This window comes from Lactuca sativa, chromosome 8, assembly GCF_002870075.4.
Source record: "Lactuca sativa cultivar Salinas chromosome 8, Lsat_Salinas_v11, whole genome shotgun sequence".
Lineage (NCBI taxonomy): Eukaryota > Viridiplantae > Streptophyta > Magnoliopsida > Asterales > Asteraceae > Lactuca > Lactuca sativa.
The window spans coordinates 217,316,788-217,341,611 of NC_056630.2; the positions used below are offsets into that span (position 1 = coordinate 217,316,788).

Consider the following 24,824-nt stretch of genomic DNA (forward strand, 5'->3'; position numbering starts at 1 on the left):
GTCATGTCAAGTTTAAAAAAACATGAAATCGTGTCTTGTTGATGTTCAAAATTCGACCCAAAATTGTCACGATTTATTATTTGTTTGTCGTGTTTTTTTATGTCTATCGTGTTATGGATGATTAAATATTATTTAAATATACTAACTGTTATATTATATTATCTTGTGTCGTGTCGTGTTTCTCATTTTTTAAGTTGTTCGTTTTTGTGTTAGTTAAAAAAAACACGGCATCGTGTCGTGTCATGTTCGTGTTACATAAAATATTATTGCGTTGTGTCGTGTTAGACAAAAACACGACACAATGACTCTATTTTCCACCATAAATCTAACATTTATAAATGATTTTTTTAAAAGAAAATAATTTCTATTCTGTTTTTGAAAAATAACCAGTTTTTTAAGAATGTTTCATTCATGTTCATATTCCAGAGTTCTTCTTTCATGTTTTTGCACAACAGTAATGAAACATATGTATAAAAGTGTCAGACATAGTTTTAAAAGAATGTAAATGGATTTAACACTATTTATATGTGGATAGCATGCCCTACAACAAAAACAAATGCCTTAAAAATAATGACATCTTTCTGTAAAATTTGAAGATGTTACGAAAGACATAATTGTATCATATTTTGAATAAATTTACAACATATAAAATGTATATCATGTTTTAGTGTCATATATCAAAATTAAAAAAATGTACGATGCTTTATATATATTTCGTATGTCAATCTTAAAAGAAAAAAAATTGGGTCGTATTTAATTTTCATCGTTTACGGACTCAAGAGTGCTTCCCGTCATCGAAAAGCATGACAACCATTGCTCCATGGCTTCGTCCTCTTCTCTTAATCGCTTCCTCCGCTAGCTCATCCTCTTCTTTCCCTTGCTTCCTCCACTAAAGCCATAACAAAAACGGCCAACACGACAATCAATATGCCATCTCAGCCACCACATTATTTTTATTTTTTCTTTTATTTTAGAAAACTTGTTTTCCAGATAAGTTATACTCTAAGTTGTTTAACTAGTTACAATTAAGAAGGCACAAAAGCTTGTAGTTTTTTAGATGGAATTTCAGTAGTGAGCAATAAAGATATATAAAGGATTCAAGAAATATTTACCTCAAATTTAAAGTTATCCTATACAACAACAAGAATCAAGTTTGTGACAAAGTAAACATCAAGAAGCACATAAAGAACAAAAAATATAGTACACCGTCTTAATGATCTGGAAAGAAGAGGGAACCACATTACTGAAATATCATAAACTTGGTTGCATTTGGACAATAGTTTGTAAAAATATTGAATCATATAATATTATATTTATTAACTTACTTGTTTGTAGGAATCCAAATGTCTGGATTATTGGATGTGGTAAATAAAACAAACATTTGATACATTGTAACAGGGTAAGACACAAAGATTATAGTTCCATGTTGGGTGTCTTCAAAGATGACATAATTTATACAAAATGAAAACAAAAGAAACAAAAGCGATAAAGCAATAATAAATAACAAGCCTAGTAAAATTCAGCATGAACGAAACTAGAGCAGTAGTGATGAACTCATGATAATGTAATAAAATACATACCAACACATTGAGATATGGAAATCAAGATCAAAAATTGAATAACAAAAAGTTTATTATCATTTCAAGAAAGTGAAATGTAACAATCGTAAATTTCTTGAAAATTTCAAACTTTTTAAACAACCACAAAACCATCATTTATTACAACTTGTTTTCAAAATAAGTTCCACATCAGAGAAATCCCAAAATTGTAAAATCAAAATATGAGGAGGTGCATGATCACGCTTTCGCTTTCCCATGATCCACCGAGGTACCTGAAACATAATCCAAACTTTAAGTCCAAAGCTTAGTGAATTTCTCCCAAAATATCAATACATAAAAAACAGCACAATTATGATAACAACATACTTTGGGCATAATCAACCATCTAGTTGGAATACCCCAGGCCCCTCAATCATCGGGTTGGAATGCCAACATATTATGGATCAAATCATCCTCGGGGTGGTATACCCTAGGCCCTCAACCATCGGGTTGGAATGCCAACATACTATGGGTTCAATCATCATCGGGATGGAATACCCTAGGACCTCAACCATCGGGTTGGAATGCCTCGGCCTGTTGGCTTACGCACACAACAGTGAAGCCTCACCTCACAAGTAGTACACAATTGATAAGGTGTGACTCTGAATCTTACCCCCTGAATCAATGCCTACAACCATCATGAACAAGCCCATCAAAAATCCCGAAATACCCAAAATGCCCTCAAAAGTCCAACTTGGTCAACCATGGTCAACGTCAAAGTCAACGGTCTAGGTCAACAGTCCATGTTGACCCAACTCGTCGAGTGTACCTATGAAATTGTCGAGTTTCTACAGTACTCAGAAAGCCGGGAAAACTCTAGCCAACTTGCCGATTTGGCTGGAAAACTCACCGGGTTTTCCGCAGTTAAACACATTCAGATGATTCTTCGATTCTAGGGACTCTAAGGGTCAGATCTGAACTCCAAATGTGTCTAAAGGATAAAGTTTCCAACTTTATCCATTGGGGTTACTCCAAATGCTCAAAAACCCCTCCATAGGGCTTGAAAGCTCAAAGGCTTAACCATTAAGCACAAAATCCTTGAGATCTGGAATCCAACTTTTTCAAACGAGATTCTAACCTTAAAACCGTCCCAAAGGTTGGTGCTTTATAGACATGCATGTCTTGAACCCAAAATGGGTCAATAAGGGAAAATATGACCTAAACTCCATGAATGGCATCAAGGATTGGCTAAAGACTAGATCTAACCCACTATAAGGTGACTTCGGCCTGGAGATTCATGAAGTTGCAAACTTTATGAAGCCCATCCATTGCAACATCGAATAATAAGGAGAAAAAGGGACAAAACTCATGATCTAGCTACACAGATAGATAAAAATCGGATCTTCAACACTTACAATTATCCAAAATAGTGTCGAACTGAAGATGAGAGCTTAGATTGCTAGATCCTTGCTTCCTTCTTGCAACTTCTTCTCCTTTTGCCCCAAAAGAACCACACTAAAACAAAAAAAGAGAGGGAAGGGGAATTAGGGTTTACTAGGGCTGCAAAAAGGGTTTGGAGGCTGATAAAGGATCAACCTTAGGACTTAAGGAGATTAAATAGGGTGCAAAACCCTAAAATTTAGGGTTTCTCATCCAGCTGCCAACTCGTCGAGTTTTCCTCACCAACTCGTCGAGTTGGTCCAAAAAGATGTACGGCTTAAAAGCCTTTCAAAACGTCGAGTCGAGGCTATCAACTCACTGAGTACGAAGAGAAACTTGCCTTTTAAAAGAAAAAATATCATACCAGGAAATCGGGATGTTACAACTCTCCCCTACTTGGACTAGGCTTTGTCCTCGAAGCCTATTGCGGTGAACAAATCCGGATAATGCTCCCGCATCTCAGCCTTCGGTTCCTAGGTCCACTCAGATCCCCTTTGATGTTGCCACTGTACCTTTACCAAAGGTACCTCCTTGCTATGCAGAACCTTTGCCTTCTTTTCAAGAATAGCTACCAACCTCTCAACATAGTTAAGGCGCTCATCAACCTGAATATCATCCAATGGTACCACTGCATCCTCGTTCAATACGCACTTCTGCAACTGCTAAACATGGAAAGTGCTATGAATCTGACTGAGCTCCTCCAGAAGTTCCAGTCTAGAAGAAACCTTACCAACCTTGGGAATAACCTTGGAGCGACCTAATAAACCGGGGACCTAACTTCCCCCTCTTCCTAAAGCGAATCAAACCTTTGGAAGGTGAGACCTTCAGGAAAACCATGTAACCGACCTGAAACTCCAACTCAAATCGGCGTCGATTGGCATAGCTCTTCTATCGCCTCTGAGCTGTCTATAATCTCTGCTTGATATGCTGGATCATCTCTGTAGTCTGAAGTACCACTTCGGTCCGCCCCATGACCCTGTAACCAACCTCCCCCCAACAGACTGGGGTACGGAATCTCCGCCAATACAAAAGCTCAGAAGGCGGAGCACCATTGCTAGAATGGAAACTGTTATTGTAGGAGAACTCTGCAAGAGGTAGGTAGGAGTACTAACTCCCACCAAAATCAATAGCACAAGCACGCAACATATCCTCTAGAGTCTGAATGGTCTGCTCACTCTGTCCGTCGGTTTGCGAATGATAAGTTGTATTGAAGTGTAGCCTCATGCTCAGTTCCTCATGGAACTTCTGCCAAAATCGGGAGGTGAACCGAACATCATGGTCTGAAACAATAGTGACCGGAACCCCATGGTGAGCAACGATCTTGCGAATATATACATCAACCAACTTCCTGGCCAACGAGCTCTCTTGAATTGCCAGAAAGTGGGCACTCTTGGTCAATCGGTCCACCAAAATCAATAACACAAGCCATTTGCCGTCTTCGGTAAGTTGGTGATGAATTCCATCGAAATCTACCCCCATTTCCACATGGGAACCTCCAAAGGCTGCAGGTTGCCATGCGGCGTCGATGTACTATACTTACATATGATTCCAATTTCCAAAATTATGTATATGTTGTTTTTTTTTAATATACTTAATATAGTGTACAAATATTATATTTGTTTTTTATTAAATGATATATTTCGCCATTTTTATTAATTATAAAAACATAACTTAAATCGATTAATTTTCAACATATGTGTTCGTTTTTTTTAGGAGTCAAATGTCGGTTTTTTTTTGTTTCATTTTTTTCACAAAATCAATATATTATACTTTGATTATTTTATTTTCACCATGTTCTATGTCATATCAATGTACCAAAAACCGTGTGCACTGTTAGACCCCTTTATTATACATAATACATAATACGAAAACTCTATTTGTTTTTTCTTGAAATACTGTTAACCATCATTTATAATATATATCATTTACTAAATATGATACATACATACTTATTGGTTTGTATTTATTTGTATGTGTGTATTGAACATTTATAAATAATAATAATAATAATAATAATAATAATAATAATAAGTAATGGATTCTAAAGATGTATATGTTTGTACGTATATTTATATTATGTATAACCTGGTGAAAACGAATTAATCAAAATATAATGATGTTGTGAAAAAAATGATACGAGAAAAACGATTTTTGACCTTTGAAAAATAGAAAATACAAAAACGGTCATAGGTAATCCATACGTAAATACCTATGGATAATATTTATCCATAGGTATATACCTATATATTACGTATGAATTACCTACAAACATTTTTGTATTTTCCATTTTTTCAAGAGTTAAATGTCGTTTTCATTCGTGTCATTGTTTTCACAATATCATTATACCTTGCTTACTTTTTTTCCACCAAGTTATATATCATATAAATGTGCATAAAACTATGTACACCGTTAGAGCCCTTTATTATACATAATACATAATACAAAAACTATATATGTTTGTTCTTGAAATAAAATTAGCAATCATTTAACATATATATGATATACTAAATATAATAAGGTGTGTATTTATTTGTATGTATGTATTGAACATTTATAAATAATAATAATAATAATAATAATAATAATAATAATAATATTAATATTAATATTAATATTAATAATAAAGTTCTAAATGCGTAATCAAAGTATAATGATGTTATGAAAAAAAATTAAACAAAAAAAGGATATCTAACCCACGAAAAATAGAAAATACAAAAACGGTCATAAGTAATCTGTAGGCAAATACTTGTAGATTACTTACGGATAATATTTATCTGTAGTTAATCCGTCGGCATTTACCTAGAGATTACCTATGGGCATTTTTGTATTTTTTATTTTTGAAGAGTCAAATGACTTTTTTTTTTCGTTTCATTTTTTCACAATATCATTATACTTTGTTTTCACCAAGTTCAAAGTCATATCAATATACATAAAACCGTGTGCACCGTTAGACCCCTTTATTATACATAATACATAATAAAAAAACCCTATTTGTTTGTTCTTGAAATACAATTAACCATCATTTAACATATATATGATATACTAAATATAATACATACATACATATTGGTGTGTATTTATTTGTATGTGTGTATTGAACATTTTTAAACAATAATAATAATAATAATAATAATAATAATAATAATAATAACTAGAAAAGATTCCCCCGCATTACGGGGGTTGGAATAGAAAGTAAATAAGATGGATGTTATATAAAATCTATGCATGTTAGCACATATTAGCAATGTAATTTGAAAAAGCAACCCAAATAAATAGAAATTCCAAATTACGATCTTGTAATAGCAATAAGAAGTAGTGAAAAAATGATGGTGTAATCAATTAGAAATCCTACTTTTACTATGTTAAACAAAAACAACCAAAAATATGGGGCTACAGTGGGTTTTAGTAACCATTTACCTTATGACTGGCCTACCACTGGCATCCATCCACATCAGCAATCATGTTTTCTTTATACTCACCTATTACTATTATCGAAATCAAAATATAAGTACAATGTTATTATGGGTAACAAACTGTAAGTAAATTGCCATTATGTGTAAAATATCCTAGTATATCGCCATTATAGGTTAAAAATCTGATAAGAATTGTTTACCATGGAGGAGAGATTTGAATTGGAAGTAGATCATCTAAGCTCTGATTCCAGCTGTTCGATTGCACCCCTGAAAACCAAGAATAAAAGCTTTAGTTTAATCCCAATATATGAATCCTTGAGACTTTTTAGGCAATAAAACAATTTTTAAAAAATATGCAGATTGGAAGAAGATGTGTCCTCATATCTCCATATGAACATAGATTTTGAGTGGAGTAGACTAAATTAGGAAAAGTAATATTATAACATATATGTCATAGGAGGCCTGAATTAAGTACTTGACCAAGCAAGTAAAACCTACTTCGATAACAGCCAATTCTCTCAATGGCATGACCTTGGAAACCACATTTTTAAGCCATTTATTTTGCAAAAGTTGCTCAATAGGGTCGGACTTGAAAATCCCTGGAGATATGGAGTTTACCCTTATTTTGTGTCTTCCCAATTCCATCACCATTACCTGTATGTATCAAGTAAGTAATTATTAATAGCCAGGAACATGAGACATGACTTAATCTATTAAGCTATATTGCATATGAGTTCTTATATAGTTGTAGTTGGAACAGAGACGAAAAACATTACAAAGACCTTAAATGAATAACAAAATAGAGAAAATCAATTCAAGAATGACATGAGTATAAGAATTTTTATAAATATCAACCATTGTTTCTTAGTCTACCAACTGTTCATTATCTACCCCTTTTTTTGATGAACAGGATGGCTACAAGTCATGCTTTTGGTGTTTCTACAGGATCTGGAGGCCATCTATTAGCTACTGTTGGAGGTCATCTTGTTGAAAGTAACCTTGGTATCAAATATGAACATATATAAAGAATCATATTATGGATTATATATATATATATATATATATATATATATATATATATATATTAAAGTCATACCTTTGAGTCAAATCATTTAACTTTATTATTTCTGGAAGAAACATCTACATCAAGAAAGAAAAATAACATCAAAGTGAAAATAGATATGAGAGAATTTACAGTCGAATTTTGGAATTTCAAGAAAACCCAGATGGAATTGAACATGTACTCCTCTTAATCCCTTCTTTTTTTCCACTAACTAAAGTAACTCCTACCCTCTTTATATTCACTTCTAAAGGAGTTTACTCAACCGAGATTATTTAAAAGTATTCTCTCAAATTTTGCTTTCACCACCTTTTCTCTCCTAATTTGATTTGAGTTTGACTTCCAAGCCCTTTAAACCTCTTGATGATGATGCAAGGGAAGATGAAAGAGATAGAACAATTACCTTAGCATTCAATCATATGGCTTCAAAATCCATCAAAGCATATGAGTACTGTTGATGAAGAGCCTAAATTAGAATAAGATGTAATAGATTTTCCACAGAGATTACGACTCTACCATAAGGGAGAGATTATAAATGGAGAAACTTATTGAGGCTACTGTTAATGACTGCTTCCATTGCACCTTTCCCGGTCTTCTTCTCGATCAAATGCTAAAGAAATTTAAATACATTGATATGTTGGTATAATTCAGAAACTAAAGGCTATCTTATGTCATGTTTGTTTCCTAGTTTGAGGTTTGAATATTTCTAGGCCATGTAGGCCACGTTTTAAGTTCTTCCAGTTGTAGCCAAGAAGTGGGAGGTTGTCCACATTTTTAGGTAGCTTGCATTTCCTTTGTTTAAAGTACTTTTGCAGTTTCCTCTTTTTAGCAGTTAATGAAATAGACAAAAAGCTTGTTGCATCTTCTCTCTCTGTGAAAATACATAGGAGTGCAGTGTGTGTTTCTGGCTTGATCTTGGTAGTTTGCTTTCATTTGGTATCAGAGCTAAACTTGGTGTATGACCGAGTATCAACCACGCACACAGAATATGAGTGATAGAAACGCTGAAAAAGACGGACCCATCACCCTTCACTACCCCATGCTTTCGAGAAGCAATTATACAGCGTGGGCAATCAAAATGCGTGTATTTATGCAGGCTCAAGGTGTCTGGGATGCAGTCGAACCTCGTACCTCGAACACAGTTGTCGAGACAAAGAAGGATAAGATGGCAATGGCGGCCATTTATCAAGGTATACCGGAAGATCTATTGTTGTCATTGGCGGAGAAACAAATGGCCAAGGAAGTGTGGGAAGCGCTCAAGACCATGTTCATGGGGGCGGACAGGGTTAAGACTGCGAGAGTCCAAATGTTGAAGGCGGAGTTCGAAATCTTGAGTATGAAGGACACAGAGACTATCGATGAATTCACTGTGAAAGTGAATAATGTTGTCAGTAACATACATGCATTGGGTGACAAAATCGAAGAAGATTATGTAGTGAAAAAACTACTCTGTGCGGTACCGTCTAAATTTGTTCAAATAGCATCAACTATTGAACAATTTGCTGATTTGGAGAAGATGACAGTTGAAGAGGTCGTAGGGAGATTGAAGGCTCATGAAGAGCGAATCCGAGGTCACAGTGAGAACACAAAAACAGCAGATGGAAAGCTTTTGTTAACTCACCAAGAGTGGGTTGATAAAGAAAAGAAAAAGAGAAATGAAAATAGGAAACCACCTCAGCGAGATAACCGGTCAAATGGCAACTTTCGTGGTCGAGGAAGAGGCCGGGGGAGAGGTGGTACCTAGTCCAGTCGCGGAGGGCGACGTGGTGGCAATTTTCATCAGAATCGTGAAGGAGGTCGCGGATCAGAAAGTAACACGGAGAGGGGAAGAATACAGTGTTATAACTGTCAAGATTTTGGGCATTATGCTGCTCAATGTCGGAATCCTCGTCGAGAACGGAATCAAGAAGCCAACCTCAACCAAGTAATCAATAATGATGAAGAACCTGCTTTGTTGCTATCTGCGTTCAATACCAATGAAGTTATTGAGGAAGTATTTTTGAATGAGGAGAGAGTCACTCCAAAGTTGAGGTCTGATAGGGAAAAGACAAACAAATCCAAAGTGTGGTATTTGGATAATGGGGCTAGTAATCACATGACAGGGGAAAAAGAATAAGTTTTGTGAAATTGATTATAAAGTAAAAGGTTATGTCAGATTTGGAGATGGCTCAAGAGTCCGTATAGAAGGAAAAGGGGCGATTTTATTCCAGTGTAAAAATGGCGAACAAAGATTGCTCCGGGAAGTCTATTATATTCTAAGCTTATGCAGTAATATTATAAGCTTAGGTCAGTTGGCTGAAGGAGGTGATAAGATAGTCCTTCTTGGAGATTTCTTGTGGGTTCATGATCACTCCGGGAGGTTGTTAATGAAGGTCAAAAGATCGCCTAATCGGTTGTACAAAATTATCTTGAACGAGGTTGAGGGAAAGTGTCTGTTGGGTGAACAGTGTGAAGAAAATTGGTTGTGGCATTCTCGTCTAGGTCACGTGAATTTTGCCTCCATTAAACAGATGGCAGAAAAGAAAGTTGTTATGGGGTTGCCACTTGTACGAGTTCCATCGAATCCTTGTGAGGGCTGTCTGATCGGGAAGCAAGTAAGAAATCCACAACCAACTCAGACAAATTTTAGAGCAACAAAAAGACTCGAGTTGGTCCATGGTGATTTGTGTGGACCAATAACGCCTGTTACACCATCAGGTAAACAATATTTTCTACTTCTTGTGGATGATTACACTCGAGTTATGTGGATTTATCTTTTGAACACTAAAGATGAAACGTATGCCACTTTCAAAAGATTTCGGACTCTGGTAGAAAACGAAACAGGAGATAAGATGAAGGTTTTCAGAACTGACAGAGGAGGTGAATTTTTGTCAAAAGAATTCGAAAATTATTGCGATGAAACCGGCCTCAAGCGTCATTACACAGCACCCTACACCCCACAACAAAACGGGGTTGTAGAGAGGAGGAATAGAACTGTAGTGGAGATGATCAGGATGATTTTGAAATTCAAATCTGTCCCAAAAAAGTTGTGGGGAGAAGCAGCAAGACACGCGGTATATGTACTCAACCGAGTGTCTATGAAAGCCTTAAACGACATCACGCCATACGAGTGTTGGTTTGGAAGAAAACCTAATATCGAACACTTGAGGGTGTTTGGTTGTTTAGCTCACACGAAGATTATGAAAGGTCATCTTAGAAAGCTGGAAGATAGAAGCAAAGCTTGTGTTTATCTTGGAATAGAACTTGGAACTAAAGCTTATAGGCTACTCAATCCCAACACCGGTAAAATAATTATGAGTAAGGATGTATGTTTTGATGAAGATAAAGGGTGGATATGGCAAAGTTCAGAAAAGTTTAAAAGTAATCTAGGAAGTCGGCTAATAATTGAAGGATATAGTGATGGTCAATATGAGGAGGCACATGGAGACGTGACCTATGAGCAAATGGGCTTCAACTATGGGGATACACCATCAGAAAATTTGAGCCCAAGTGAGCAGGCCCAAATTGGAATTCAATCTAGCCCAAATGAACAAACCCAATTCGTTGATGAAGATAGTCCAAGTGAACAATCCCCTGGTACTCCAAGAAACAGTTCACATACAACCTCATCGAACCCTAATACACCTCAAAGCTCAATTAGATCCAACACAACTACTTCAGAGTCAACGGGTGGTGGTGCACCAAAAAGATATCGTCGATTGTCAGACATCTACAGAGAAGAAGAAGAGTTGTTACTCACATTCGATCAAGAAGAACCAACCACTTTTGGAGAAGCAAAGAGAGATGTTGAGTGGGTGAAAGCCATGAAATCAGAATTAAGTTCCATCGAAAGGAATAGAACATGGGATTTGGTGAATCTACCAAAGGGAAGGAAAGCAATTGGCCTCAAATGGGTCTTCAAGTTAAAGCGAGACCCAAACGGTAACATCTTAAAGCACAAGGCTCGATTAGTGGCAAAGGGCTATGTTCAGAAACAGGGTATTGATTTTGACGAAGTATTCGCTCCAGTTGCTCGTATCGAAACAGTGAGAGTTCTACTGGCTCTCACAGGTAAGAATGGATGGCGAGTGCATCACTTAGACGTGAAGTCGGCTTTCTTGCACGGGAAATTGGAGGAAGAGGTGTATGTATCACAATCGGAGGGATTTGTAAACAAAGCTAAAATTCAAATGGTATACAAGTTATCGAAAGCGTTGTATGGTCTACGCCAAGCTCCCCGGGCTTGGAATGCTCGCCTAGACAAGTACCTCAAACAGATCAGATTCACTCGATGTGTTCATGAATACGCTGTATATACCAAGAAGTCACGAGATAATATATTGATAGTCGGGGTTTACGTTGATGACCTCATTGTCACCAGAGGAAGTCAAAGAGAAGTAAACAACTTTAAACAACAGATGAATCAGGAGTTTGAGATGAGCGACTTGGGGATGTTGTCGTACTATTTGGGTATTGAGGTAGCGCAAAGTGAAAATGGAATCAGTCTCAAGCAAACTGGGTATGCGAAAGGCTTACTGGGAAAATTTGGTATGGAGGAATGTAATGGAGCTGAAACTCCAATGGAGTACAAGATGGAATTGACAAAAGATAAAGAAGGGGAATGTGTGGATCCCACTAAATATAGGAGCGTTGTGGGCGGATTGAGGTATTTGTGCCATACTCGACCAGACTTATCATATGCTGTTGGAATTGTTAGCCGTTTTCTTGAGAAGCCCACTAAACTTCATCATCAAACAGTGAAAAGAATTCTAAGGTATGTAAAGGGAACCCTTAATCTTGGACTATTCTATGCATGAAATACCGAGAAGAATGAGGTGATTGGTTTTTCGGATAGCAATCATGCACGTGACTTAAATGATAGAAGAAGTACCGGTGGAATGGCCTTTTACTTGAATGATAGTTTGGTGACTTGGAATTCTCAAAAGCAGAAATGTGTAGCTTTGTTATCTTGTGAGGCGGAGTTCATGGCAGCAAATATGGCGACATGTCAAGGGGTGTGGCTTCGTCGTTTGGTCAAAGAGATAACAGGGGAAAAGATTGGTCCCGTGACAATCTTTATCGACAACAAATCTGCTCTTGAATTAGTAAAGCATCCGGTTTTCCATGGGAGGAGCAAACATATAGACACTCGATTTCACTTTATTAGAGAATGCATTGAAAGAGGGGATGTGGTTGTGAAACACATTGCAGGTCATGAGCAGCGAGCAGATGTATTTACAAAGCCACTAGCTAGAATTTTGTTCAAGGAGGAGATGAGGCAGAAACTTGGAATGAAGTCTTTGAATTAAGGGGAAATTTGTTGGTATAATTCAGAAACTAAAGGGTATCTTATGTCATGTTTGTTTCCTAGTTTGATGTTTGAATATTTCTAGGCCATGTAGGCCATGTTTTATGTTCTTCCAGTTGTAGCCAAGAAGTGGGAGGTTGTCCACATTTTTAGGTAGCTTGCATTTCCTTTGTTTAAAGTACTTTTGCAGTTTCCTCTTTTTAGCAGTTAATGAAATAGACAAAAAGCTTGCTGCATCTTCTCTCTCTGTGAAAATACATAGGAGTGTAGTGTGTGTTTTTGGCTTGATCTTGGTAGTTTGCTTTCATGATAAACACAAAATCAAACCTTAATCTTCATTTTCAATAATGGTGTTCTTTTTTGTAGCAACAACAGAACATGGAGATGGTGGTGGAGGCGATTAGAGATTGCTTCGGACGTTGGGTTTGGAGTACGGTAATATTAGCACAGGTAGGCGATCACCGGTGGTTACATCACCAAATTTCTAAAGAAAATGTGAAATCAAAGGTTGCATAAACCCAAATAGAAGTGTAGCTTAATTTCAAATCGAAAATGAAACCTTTGTTCTTCCCCACAGTGAATCAATGTCCATTTCGATGGATCGTAGAAGGCGTTGACGATGGTGGTTGTCATCAATATGATTTTAAGCGGACAGATCAACCTACAAACAAACAGAAGCAAAATTGTAAATTTTTAAATGAGGGCATGTTAGATGAAGCAATAGAGAAACAACACACCCTCGTGGGCTTCACCTCTCTGTAAACTCTAATTTCTTGTTCGACCCGGCTAGCAGCCAAGCACAAAACGGAGGAGATGGTTTGAAGGGCTTTCATGGCATCCGGTAGTCGACGATGCAGGTAGAGGTGACTGTCGTTGTAGGTGAAGTACTTAAAAGCATAAATGAGTTGTAGAATAATTGGGAAGAAGATCAAAGTAGACAGAGGCGATGAATATGGGGATAAGAACATTTCCGATTTGAAGACGTCGTATTGAAGCCGAGGCTAAATCGGGCAAGGCACAGCTCCAATATACGAACTGTACATAAGCCTAGTCGAAATTTATTGCATGAGATAGAAGAAAGAGATCGGTAAAGGAAACAGTGGTGTAGCATGTGGCAAACTGCAGTGAAACAGATAATAGCCTTGGCGGTGGCGATATGCGTAGGAAAATATCCACTATAACCATTGGAAGAGAACGGATGAGGAAGAGCGAGGCTAGATGAAAACCGGAACAATCTAGAAGACATCGGATGAGAGAGGCGATGGTATCAGACTAGTGAACGGTGAAACATAACACGTGGAAACAAAAGAGGAGCAACACGTCGGGCTACTAAACAAATACTATAACATTTTCCAGGACCCAATACGGAGGGTAGAAAAAAAAAGACTAATATGAAAAACCAAAAGAAGAAAGAACAATATATGTAAATAGCTAAAGTTGAGGACCAATTATGTCAAATCCTTAGCCACTTTACTGTAGCTAAGGATGGAAAATTTTAATAATAATAATAATAATAATAATAATAATAATAATAATAATAATGTATATTTATATTATGTAAAACTTGGTGAAAATGAATTAACTAAAGTATAATAATGTTGTGAAAAAAATGAAACGAAAAAAGCGACATCTGAGTCTTGAAAAAAAGAAAATACAAACAGATTACCGACAACCGTTTTTGTATTTTTTCTATTTTACAAGTGTTTTTTTTTGTTTCATTTATTTTTTCAAAATTTTGGGCCTAAGGATGTAGTGTGGTTCTTTGTCATGCACTAGCTTTAGGAACCTTGTTATAGAGAGGGAGAGATGAGAAGAGAGAGGGAGAAACAATTGAAGAGAGAAAAGAGATTACGATAGTTGATAGACGTGATAAACACAAGGAATGACCTTAAATTAGGGCAAAAGGACATAGGTACAAGAACTAGTCAGTCAGATGATTGTTAATCATTTAAATTATATTTATTTTTTCAGATTTTTTTTTTTTTTTTTTTTTTTTTTTTATATTCATATGCTGGTGAAGTTGTTAAATACACCCAAGTGGCCCAAGTGGAAGCCTTCGTGCCTCCAAGTGACTGCTAGATTATCTCATATTTGGTTTTCACTATTATTCATCAGAATTGGTCAAATGGACAAAGATTCTCCATAATTAGATGTACCCAAACCGGCCAACAGAAAATGTCAACCAACCAATTGCTTTCATGATACATTGTCACTTTCCTTCTTATGATATTGAAAATGTTCTAATTGCCAGAGATAAGAAACATTACACTCTTCTCTTTTGTTTGATACTTTTTTTGAAGGAAAAATCACACACCCCTAATTATACTTTGAAATCTACACCTCTGTTCAAGCGGACTCAACCATCAACCTATCTGCTGAGGACACCTATCTTTCAAACAACTTCAGGGACCACTAAGCCACACGCCCTTTTGTTTGTTGTAAAGACTGATTACTTAATAAAAACCAGCATAATTTCGTAAATGAAGATTACCCATGGTAAACATAGACTGATAATTATATAATTTGTAGCTGAATTCGTTTTCTAATTACTTGGAAGGCAGTTCTCAGACACGGAGTGATTAGCAAATTCTTTATTGTGTTATTTTGCCAATATTCACAAGGAGTTAGGATTTTTTAATATATACTTAATTACAGAGTTTGAGAACATAAGATATATTGTGCCAAACATACAATACACATTCTAGTTTGCCGAGGCTTCGGTCTCTTCTAAAAAAACCTACAATACACGTTCACCGTTAAAAGTCCACACCCTGTTTGATAGGAATATAGTTGGTAAATGGAGCTAAGGTTGACAATGTAAAACAAGACAGACTAGCTATGAACTTAAAAGGTCATCAAAAAAGTTTGGATTTAAATAAACTCTAAAACAGCTCATCCATAGACGCATTCACAGGTGACTTAGTTATCATCAAAGCTATAAATTGAAGACTCTACAACTTCCTAATCATCTCTCCCTCTGTGCATGTGTCTGTAAGCAATATATATGGCAATCCAAAAGCACGTTGCACTTCTTCTACAATTTTTACTTGTTGCTCTTGTTTTTGACATCGCCAATGGCTATCCGCTAAAGTTAGGATTCTACCAAAAGACGTGTCCCAGAGCTGAAGCTATTGTAAAAAGGACAACAGCAAACTACATTTATCGTGCTCCTTCTCTTGCTGCTGCTTTGCTTCGAATGCAGTTTCATGATTGCTTTGTGAGGGTATGTGCAACAACAACGTGCATTGCATTTGATTAATATTATTAATTGTAATTTAAGATAGAAAACCATATATATGACGTTTCTACAGGGATGTGATGGTTCAGTGTTGATAAACTCTACAAGAAAAAACCAGGCGGAGAAAGACGGAATTCCAAATCTTTCACTCAGAGGATTTCAAGTTATTGATGCTGCAAAAACTGCTGTAGAAGCCGCATGTCCTGGTGTTGTCTCTTGTGCAGACATCCTATCTTTGGTAGCACGAGATGCAATCCACCAGGTACTTAATTAATTGTCACAATAAAGATTGCTTTTTCTATATATAATTAATAAGAGGTATCTGAGGTTGACTCCTAGACCTTCAGTAGGGCACATGCATTTATGTCTTTTACATTCTTCAAAAAAAAACATACGTCTTATTTTTTTCTTTTTAATTCAGATTAAGGGCCCATATTGGCCAGTGCCATTAGGGAGAAGAGATGGAAGAGTATCAATAGCATCCGAGAGTTTTACACTACCTGCTCCTTTTGCCAACATTACTCAACTCAAAGCACAATTTGTCTCCAAGGGTCTCAGCGTTAAAGACCTGGCTGTTCTTTCAGGTATTTGATCTTTGTTTTTTTTTTTTGAATTAGTGTATACAAAACAGATTTTCCTTTTAAATAATTCCCAATACCATGCATTTTCTTTTCGTTTTACTTTTTTGTAATACGTAAGCTAAAAAGAAAATAATATTGCCAAACTAGGTATAAAACAATTTTTTAATGGAACGGTATATATGAAAAATGCAACTTTTTCTATGGTAGGAAAAAAAAACGAGGTTTTCCGGCTTTAGAAACCAAGTGTTTTAACTTTTTCTGAACTTATACCCCTATAATGACTGTTCGTTAACAGCCAATATAACGTTTGAAATTGTATTTGTTTAAAGGAGGACACACCGTCGGGATTTCACACTGCTCTACCATTGCGACCAGGTTGTACAATTTTACAGGCAAAGGCGACACTGACCCATCCCTAGACCCGAGGTATGTACCTCAATTGAAAAGAATATGCTTTCCAACCGACAAAACCACACTCCTTGCAATGGATCCAGGGAGTTCAAAATCATTCGATGAGGATTACTACAGTGTTGTCTTGAAAAGGAGAGGCTTGTTTCAGTCCGATGCCGCGCTTCTAAATGATAAAACAACAGCTGCTTACGTCAAGCTTCAAGCTAAGTCTCATGGATACACATTCTTTAAAGATTTCCAAGCATCAATGGTGAAAATGGGACAAATTGGAGTCCTAACTGGCAAGGCCGGTGAGATCAGAAGACATTGCGCTCTAATAAACTAAATGGGTTGAATTAATTATGTTTTTCCCTCAAAACTAACTAAATTGAAGAATGATTTGATTTTAATAAGAGATATCAAGGTATGTTGTCCTTGTTACTTCCACAAGATGCTTTATTTCGGTTCCAATTTATTGTTGCTTGAATGCTGGTGCTATGTAAAATTCAATTATCTTAGACATGAACGTATTCTTTCTGTAAAAGTGTAAAAGAGTGATGTTAATGTTATTATGGAGTACATAATTTATTGTACAAACACTACCATGAAAAAGAAAAATCATTTAAGTTTCTATCGTAGTAAAAAGCTATAGATAAAAGACATTTGTCTTTCATAGAAAGCCTTATCATAAACAATGAATAGCAACCCTACTAGAAAACTAGGTAAGTTGCTACAAAAAAATACCCTTGCAATCAGTAGGAAAGTACCAATGAAACAACGATAGATTACCTACCAAAAATGGTTACCCTAATTTAACAAATTTCCTACATAATAACTACAAATTATAATTGTGTAGGTGTTCCGTAGGTAATTTGCTACAGAACATCTAACAAATTGCTACATATAATAACTCTGTAGATAGGTATTGCATAGATAATTTGTAGTAAACTTTTATTTCCACCTTTATATTATCTAAATTATTACTAATACTTAATATATTATATCTATTATCAATGTTATAAATATAATTATTAATTTATTTGTATTATTACAATTATAAATTTTTATTTTATTTTTATAACTATAATTATTTATAGACTTATAATTATTATTTTATTTATTTTATTCATTAGCATTATTACTATATAATATTTATTACTATTATTAATATTATTATTAATGGGATATATATTTTATATATGTGTATATATTTTAATGTATATGTATATGTATGCGTATTTCATATACATATATGTCTATGCATGTGTATATAGAAAAATGATAAAGCATGAAACGAGTCATAATTTTGATGGTAAATAAGATTATATGTATTTTTATCTGATATATAACTTGATCAAAAAAAAATATTCAAAGTATAATATTGTTGTGAAAAAGAATGAAGCCAAAATAACGATGTTTAATCATTCAAAAAACAAATATACAAAAGCAACTATAGGTAATCTATAGGGAATTACCTACGTATCACCTACAGATAATGGATATTCATAAAAGATCCATAGATATTTACCTACAAATTACCTACTATAGCTTATGTAGTGTCTATTTTTCGATGGTTAACTATCGTTTTTTTTCGTTTCATTTGTTTTACAACATAGTTATACTTTGATTATTTGGTTTTGACTAAATTACATATAATATAAATACAAGTACAAACATATGCATCATTAGCACTCATTACCCATTCAAACTTTTATCCTTTTTATTTGTATAAATGCATGTTATTTTCAGTACAAAAATTATAAAGACACGCATGCATAAACACACGTAAATATGATCAAATATACCCTTACATATAAAGATAGACCGACTCCAAGGCTCGAAAATGAGCTTTCAAAAATTTGTGTTGTCATCTAAATTTGTTAACATATTTGGAAAGTACACACCGATGTTATTAAGAGATATAATATTCGTAAAAAACTACCTTCGATTGAAGGAGTTATGATTTTTGTAAAAAGTAAAATCAACTACATAATTAAAATTATTAACGCCAAAATAGTATTGAGAGATTGGTTGAATTTTTGTTAATTTCACCAAAAGGAGAGTCATAGTACTCCCCAAGATAAAAACTTTAAGACAAAAATGCAAAAAAAAAAAAAAAAAAAGGATCTTGTATGAGAAAGATATGATTAAAGATATGATTTTTATAAAATCGTATAATTATACCCCCATTAGGCCAAAAGGTGAAAGTGAAAACTAACCAAAACAAACATAAAAATAAGATGTAGTACTCGTCAGGATCATCGAATAAAATATAAAGAGGGTAAAGATCCGAGCTCATATGTAGGAGATATGATTTTTAAAAAATCATTTTTGTGCGCTCGCCGTGTATTGCCTGACCCTTGCAGGTAATTCCCCTTTCATAAATATTAGGCGTATGTAATGTGTTTTAATTTGTGTAAAGCGTATATAGCCTCTATACCTTGAATAGAAGGGAAGAGTTGTCGAGGCTTTAATGAACTATGAGGTGCATAGTCAGAGAGTACGCTTGAAAAGTTTGAGGTCATTTGTCATCTCACATTGATGTATGTAACAACCCGAAGTTTTCCATCGCCGAAAACCCATTCTACCCGTATAACTCGTCGTATATCGAAACGTCCAGATGTCGTTTTTGGGTTAAGTTAATTAAATTTATATGTTTATTATCATCCAATGAGTGTCCAAACCCTTTAGGAACTCATAAAACTAGCACAAAAATGTTCATTTCAAAATGCTTAGAAACGTCCCCGCCGGGTGATGGAAACTTAATCGGGTGCGACCTAAAGCCTCGTTTAAGGCCGGTATCGGGTAGAATTCCACCGTGTCCAAGTTTGGGGAACTATATAAACGTGTTAAACCTTTCATTTGAAGCTTTTTCCCTCTCTCTCTACTCTCTCTCTAACCTCTCTCCTAAAATCCAAGTTTAAGGGTCCAAAACTCAATTTTAAGGCCTCAAATCCGTAAGGTACCTTCCTAACTTCATTGTATAGCATATTTGGCTTCTAAATTCGAGATATAATCATGAGATTGGACATAATATATGAGTTTACGGCCCAGGAAGATGCCTAGGCCGTAAACACTAAGTTAAAGGGGTTTTTAAGCCCTAAAACCCTTCCTAAACACAATTGGACTTTAGATATGGCTAAATGACTTCATGGAATGGACTTAGAACATTTTAAACATGGATTTTGATGGATTTGAAGGAGTTTACGGCCAAGGCACAAGCTTGGGCCGTAAACTCATATATATGGGGTTTTTGAGACCTTAAACCCTTCCAAAACACTAATAAGGCTTAGATATGAATTTTAGAACATTTGGTTTTAGCCTTTGGACACTTGAAACATAATTTTTGATGGATTATTGTGAGTTTACGGCCAAGGCAAGTGCTTGGGCCGTAAACTCCTTGAAACATGGTGTAAATTCATTTTAAGGTGTTAGAAATGCCACTTTAACACCCCTAAAGCCTTGGAATGAATTTTAGAAGTCCTTACAATCAAGTTTTTGGACTTAATACATATAGAATCACTCTCTAAGAGAGTTTACGGCCATGAGGGGGGTCTCATAGGCCGTAAACTCCAAAAACCCCTCCAAAATTTCAAGGAAATGCATGAAAGGCCTAGGAATAAATTTAGCAATCACATGTGATTTGTTTGGAATCCAAAAATACAATTTGTCATAGGTTTATAGGAGTTTACGGCCACAATCCTATTCTAGGCCGTAAACTCCCTTAAATGTGTCATTTTGGTGTTTAAAAATAATTCGAAGCCCTTAAAACAAAGTCTAACATTTATCCCTAAGTGTTTGAAGTCATTTTGTGCCATAACTCACCCAACCATGAGTTTACGGCCATAAACTCATGGGGAGAGGGTCATTATGGCCGTAAACTCCCTAAGGAGTGTTCCTTTGAAGTCCCAATTCAATATCCTAACTATATGTGTCCCTAAATGTCACCCGGGTCCCTCCAAACACTTGTATCGGGGTGTTTTCGCGACTAGAAGCAATTGTCCCTATCAAATAATCAATCTAAGTCCTAATTAGATACAAATGTGTATCTTTACATTATACTTAGGAACCCCATGTGTTTGCAAGCCCCGTACCAACATTTAGCATCCAAATCGTCACATTTCTCGTCCGGTGAGTTCATACCCCTACGCCCTTTTCCGTGTTTTTCAATGTTTTCAGGGGGGGAATACAAGCAAACTATAACTGTTTTCGAATTATAACATTGATGTGTTTCAAATAATATCTGGCAAACTTATAAACACTTTTACTCCTTATGTATTATGCTGAGCATAAGGAATGATTTATCAATTACAACTAAATGGATTTTAGTTAAGAAAATAACCAAACTAATTAAATTATTATGGGAATAATTTGGGGTTCTATATTTCTCTTTATATCATGTACTGATATTTGTATAAAGTTATTAGATAAACTATGTCTGATTCAGTTTATCTCCGTATCATTTGAATGTATTGCCAGATAATTTCATAGTATGTATCTATTTTCACTTTATCATGTTTCATAATCTTTGTATGTTTGATATCGTATGAGAATCCTACGAATAGTTTAGTACTAGTTTGTGAGTAGTCACTACCCTTTATGGATGATCAGTAAATCCTCCCCGGAAGTGTAACCAGAGTCTCCTGGAGGGAGAGCGAGGAATTTGTGAATAGATCTATTCGGGACTGACAATCCCACACCTTAACTGCTAGCTACAGTTAGGCGGGCACGCCTGGGGTGACAAATTCTGGATATCGTCCGACCTCTGACTAACGTCAAGGAGGCCTCGTTGTCGTATCAGCATGGTTACCCGACTCACAATATGTATTAATATAAATTTATTCACAGCTTGGATTTTATTTTAAATCTATATCTTGTTCGGGATGGTAATCCCATGGTTTTGAATCTATATCTTGTTCGGGATGGTAATCCCATGGTTTTGAATCTATATCTTGTACGGGATGATAATCCCATGGCTTCATCCATCTATCTTATATCTAGTTTCGGGATAGTGATCCCATGGTTTTATCAAACTATCTTGTAACTAGTTCGGGATGTTAGTCCCAAGGTTTTCAAACTACTTTCTATCTACAGTTCGTGTATATTATGGTATTTCATATCTTATTCGGGATAGAAATCCTATGATTTTCAATATATAGTTTTGTGTATTAAACTATACTCTGTATTATTCAATCAATCTTGCATTTAGGAAAATATGGGATTTTCCTGGGGTTAACTTATAATGCGTAACTGAACTGTATTGAAAGATAACTAAACTGCTCAATATAAGAAAATATGGGATTTTCTTGGATAACAAACCTTTTCGGAAAACTAAAGGAAAACGATGCATTTTCATAAAACAAAACCGCTTATGAACTCACCAGCTTTATGCTGATTTTCAAACTGCTTGTATTCTCAGGTCCAAGTTAGAGAGGTACCCGACGATCTCTTTTGGTGAAGACGGAGTGCGTGGAAGACTCGTCTCGTTTTGTTCATATGATATATGTATAACTTTTGTACAATTTACTTTTGAACCAAATGTAAACCTTCATATATATGTAATGTAATGGTTGTTTACTGTGATTACTATGTACATTGGATTTGATACACAACTTGGAGTCAACCCCGGAAATGTTTCCGCCTTTGATTTTCGGGGTGTGACAATGTATCGGTTAACCACACACATTCCAACAACAACACTGTTTTTCAAGTTGTGCCATCATTTCAAATTTATAGTCCATCATTAGTGTGTCAGTTAACCATGCATGCTCCACTAACGTCTCATAAGGAAACGATGTACATTTTCATGGATTAGCATAGAACTTCACATTTTTCCTAAAGTAACTATAGTGGGATTTTGAAAGAAAGTCCTACTATTTTATAGGTTATACTTTTAATCGGATTATGTCCTATCGAACTTGTACAATTATCGACTCTCCACAACACAAGAGCGGTGGGTGAAAAGGGCACTCTTTCACCAGTCATTTTATAGGTTGTTACCTTATACCGTCTTTATAGCACGACTTTCTGAATGAGGCTTACTAGCGAGTCGACCGACTTTACCTTCTACATAGAGTAATTAATATTATATATATATATATATATATATATATATATATATATATATATATATATATATATATATATATATATAGACACACACACACACACACTCACACACACACACACACACACACACACATATATATATATATATATATATATATATATATATATATATATATAGGGTTTAAGATTCATTATCTGAATTTATTGATTATTTAATTAAACATATAAACATTTAAAATTAATTACTTTTAACAATAATTAGTTAATCATTTAAACAATTTATGGATTTATAATTATCTTTTAATTAGTCTTATAATTAAATTAACCATTTTGATCCATTAGGTTAATATTAATTAATCTTATAATTAATCATTACCTTGTCTAATATTATCTCATACTATTTAGGGTTATTTAACCATCTAAGATAAGTAAAAATCCGATTTTAACACATATCAAAACATATAATTACTAAATAAAAACCACTTAAATCAAATTAGACAGAAAATCCCGAGAATATGGATATGCACTAAGTTCAAGTTGTGATAAAGGCTGTGTTATGTCATGATCACAATTTAACATAATTTTTTTTTCAATTCAACTAATGTGCGTTCAATGTTAGACACACCAAGTAGCTCATATACTACTGACGGGTTTATTAGGTTACAAAAAAAAATTGATCAATTCGGACTTACTTAACAATTAAGAAAACAACACTTGCAACTTAAAATTATATATGTATTTCACTTTGGAGGCAGCATACATTGAAAAGCAAAACTAACATAAACCCTATCAATTTCGAAATTAGTTTCAGTCATATTCTCCATGGGATGAGTAACCACAAAATTTGATGCCCAAGGGGTCCTATTTATAGTTTATGTAGCTTAGGTACAAAGCAAGATTTTGATAATTTAATAATGGATTTAATTCTAATTCAAATCATTTACTTATTAGCATCTACGAGGCTTCTAGAAACCCTAGAAGGGCTCCTAAAAAGGTCCACCTTTAGATGGTTCTTGAATTGGTTTTTTTTTTCAACTATTGAACAATTACAATTAACCTCTTACACATTTAATTAATTCCAATTAATCCGCAAAAAATTCAACATTAGTTCTGAGTAATATTAAATCATTTTTAATTGATGTCATATTAATTTATTAATCATATAAATTAAGAAAACAATTATTTAACGACTGGTTTCATTTTAGTTTATTAATAACATAATAAATCAACAAATATTTTTTTTTGGAAACGAGAAATATTTTAAATATCTCCTTTTCCTGGGATTGAAATAGATAGTTGATTTGTTGATCTATTCCTAATAAATCAAGAAATCAACTATCTATTTCCAATTAATATATTAATCATGTAATATATTAGCAAATCATTTTCTCATAATTTCCAATTAATTTATTAATCCTTTAATAATCTATTCAATCATCACCTCTCTGCAAATAGCATTCTAATCAAGTTCTAGTTATGAGGGCAACCCAAAAACGAATTAGTTTCCAATTAGTGGAATATACCAATTTAGTTATGAGCTTAGACACCTTAATCCAACAATTTCATATCTCTCAGCTACGTAATTATTTTGCTGATGATTTGGTATTAGTTTACACAAGTGACATCTAGGTTAATGAATGCATGAACTATATGGAGACGCCAGCTATTGTTAAGTTAGATAGACGAAAATCTTTCACAACAAGGTGGTGGATTTGGTGAAGGTGCAATAGCAACATCGGAAACCCGAGGAGGAGATGAAGGAACATTAGCTTGAGTTACATATAGTAACGAATTTCAAGAATAAAGTC

At 34.8% G+C, this 24,824-nt stretch overlaps 1 protein-coding gene and 1 long non-coding RNA gene across 3 annotated transcripts; one reads left to right on the forward strand and one right to left on the reverse strand.

Moving 5' to 3' along the window:
- Nucleotides 1-1,614: 1,614 nt before the first annotated feature.
- Nucleotides 1,615-7,466, reverse strand: LOC111903699 (uncharacterized). Of its 2 annotated transcripts, XR_008226046.1 has the most exons (5): nucleotides 7,283-7,466; nucleotides 6,890-7,045; nucleotides 6,592-6,658; nucleotides 6,396-6,463; nucleotides 1,615-1,831 (listed from the first exon to the last, which is right to left on the reverse strand). It is a non-coding gene; the product is annotated as an uncharacterized LOC111903699 (long non-coding RNA). The 2 variants fall into 2 exon arrangements; XR_002854265.3 differs by having other exon boundaries at nucleotides 6,890-7,466.
- An 8,245-nt stretch (nucleotides 7,467-15,711) lies between these two features.
- LOC111903786 (peroxidase 27) lies at nucleotides 15,712-17,556 on the forward strand. The gene is made up of 4 exons (XM_023899544.3): nucleotides 15,712-15,961; nucleotides 16,050-16,238; nucleotides 16,398-16,560; nucleotides 16,887-17,556. Exons 1-4 carry the CDS (start codon nucleotides 15,743-15,745, stop codon nucleotides 17,291-17,293), a joined length of 978 nt encoding a protein of 325 aa, XP_023755312.1. The 5' UTR covers nucleotides 15,712-15,742; the 3' UTR covers nucleotides 17,294-17,556.
- The last annotated feature ends 7,268 nt before the right edge of the window (nucleotides 17,557-24,824 follow it).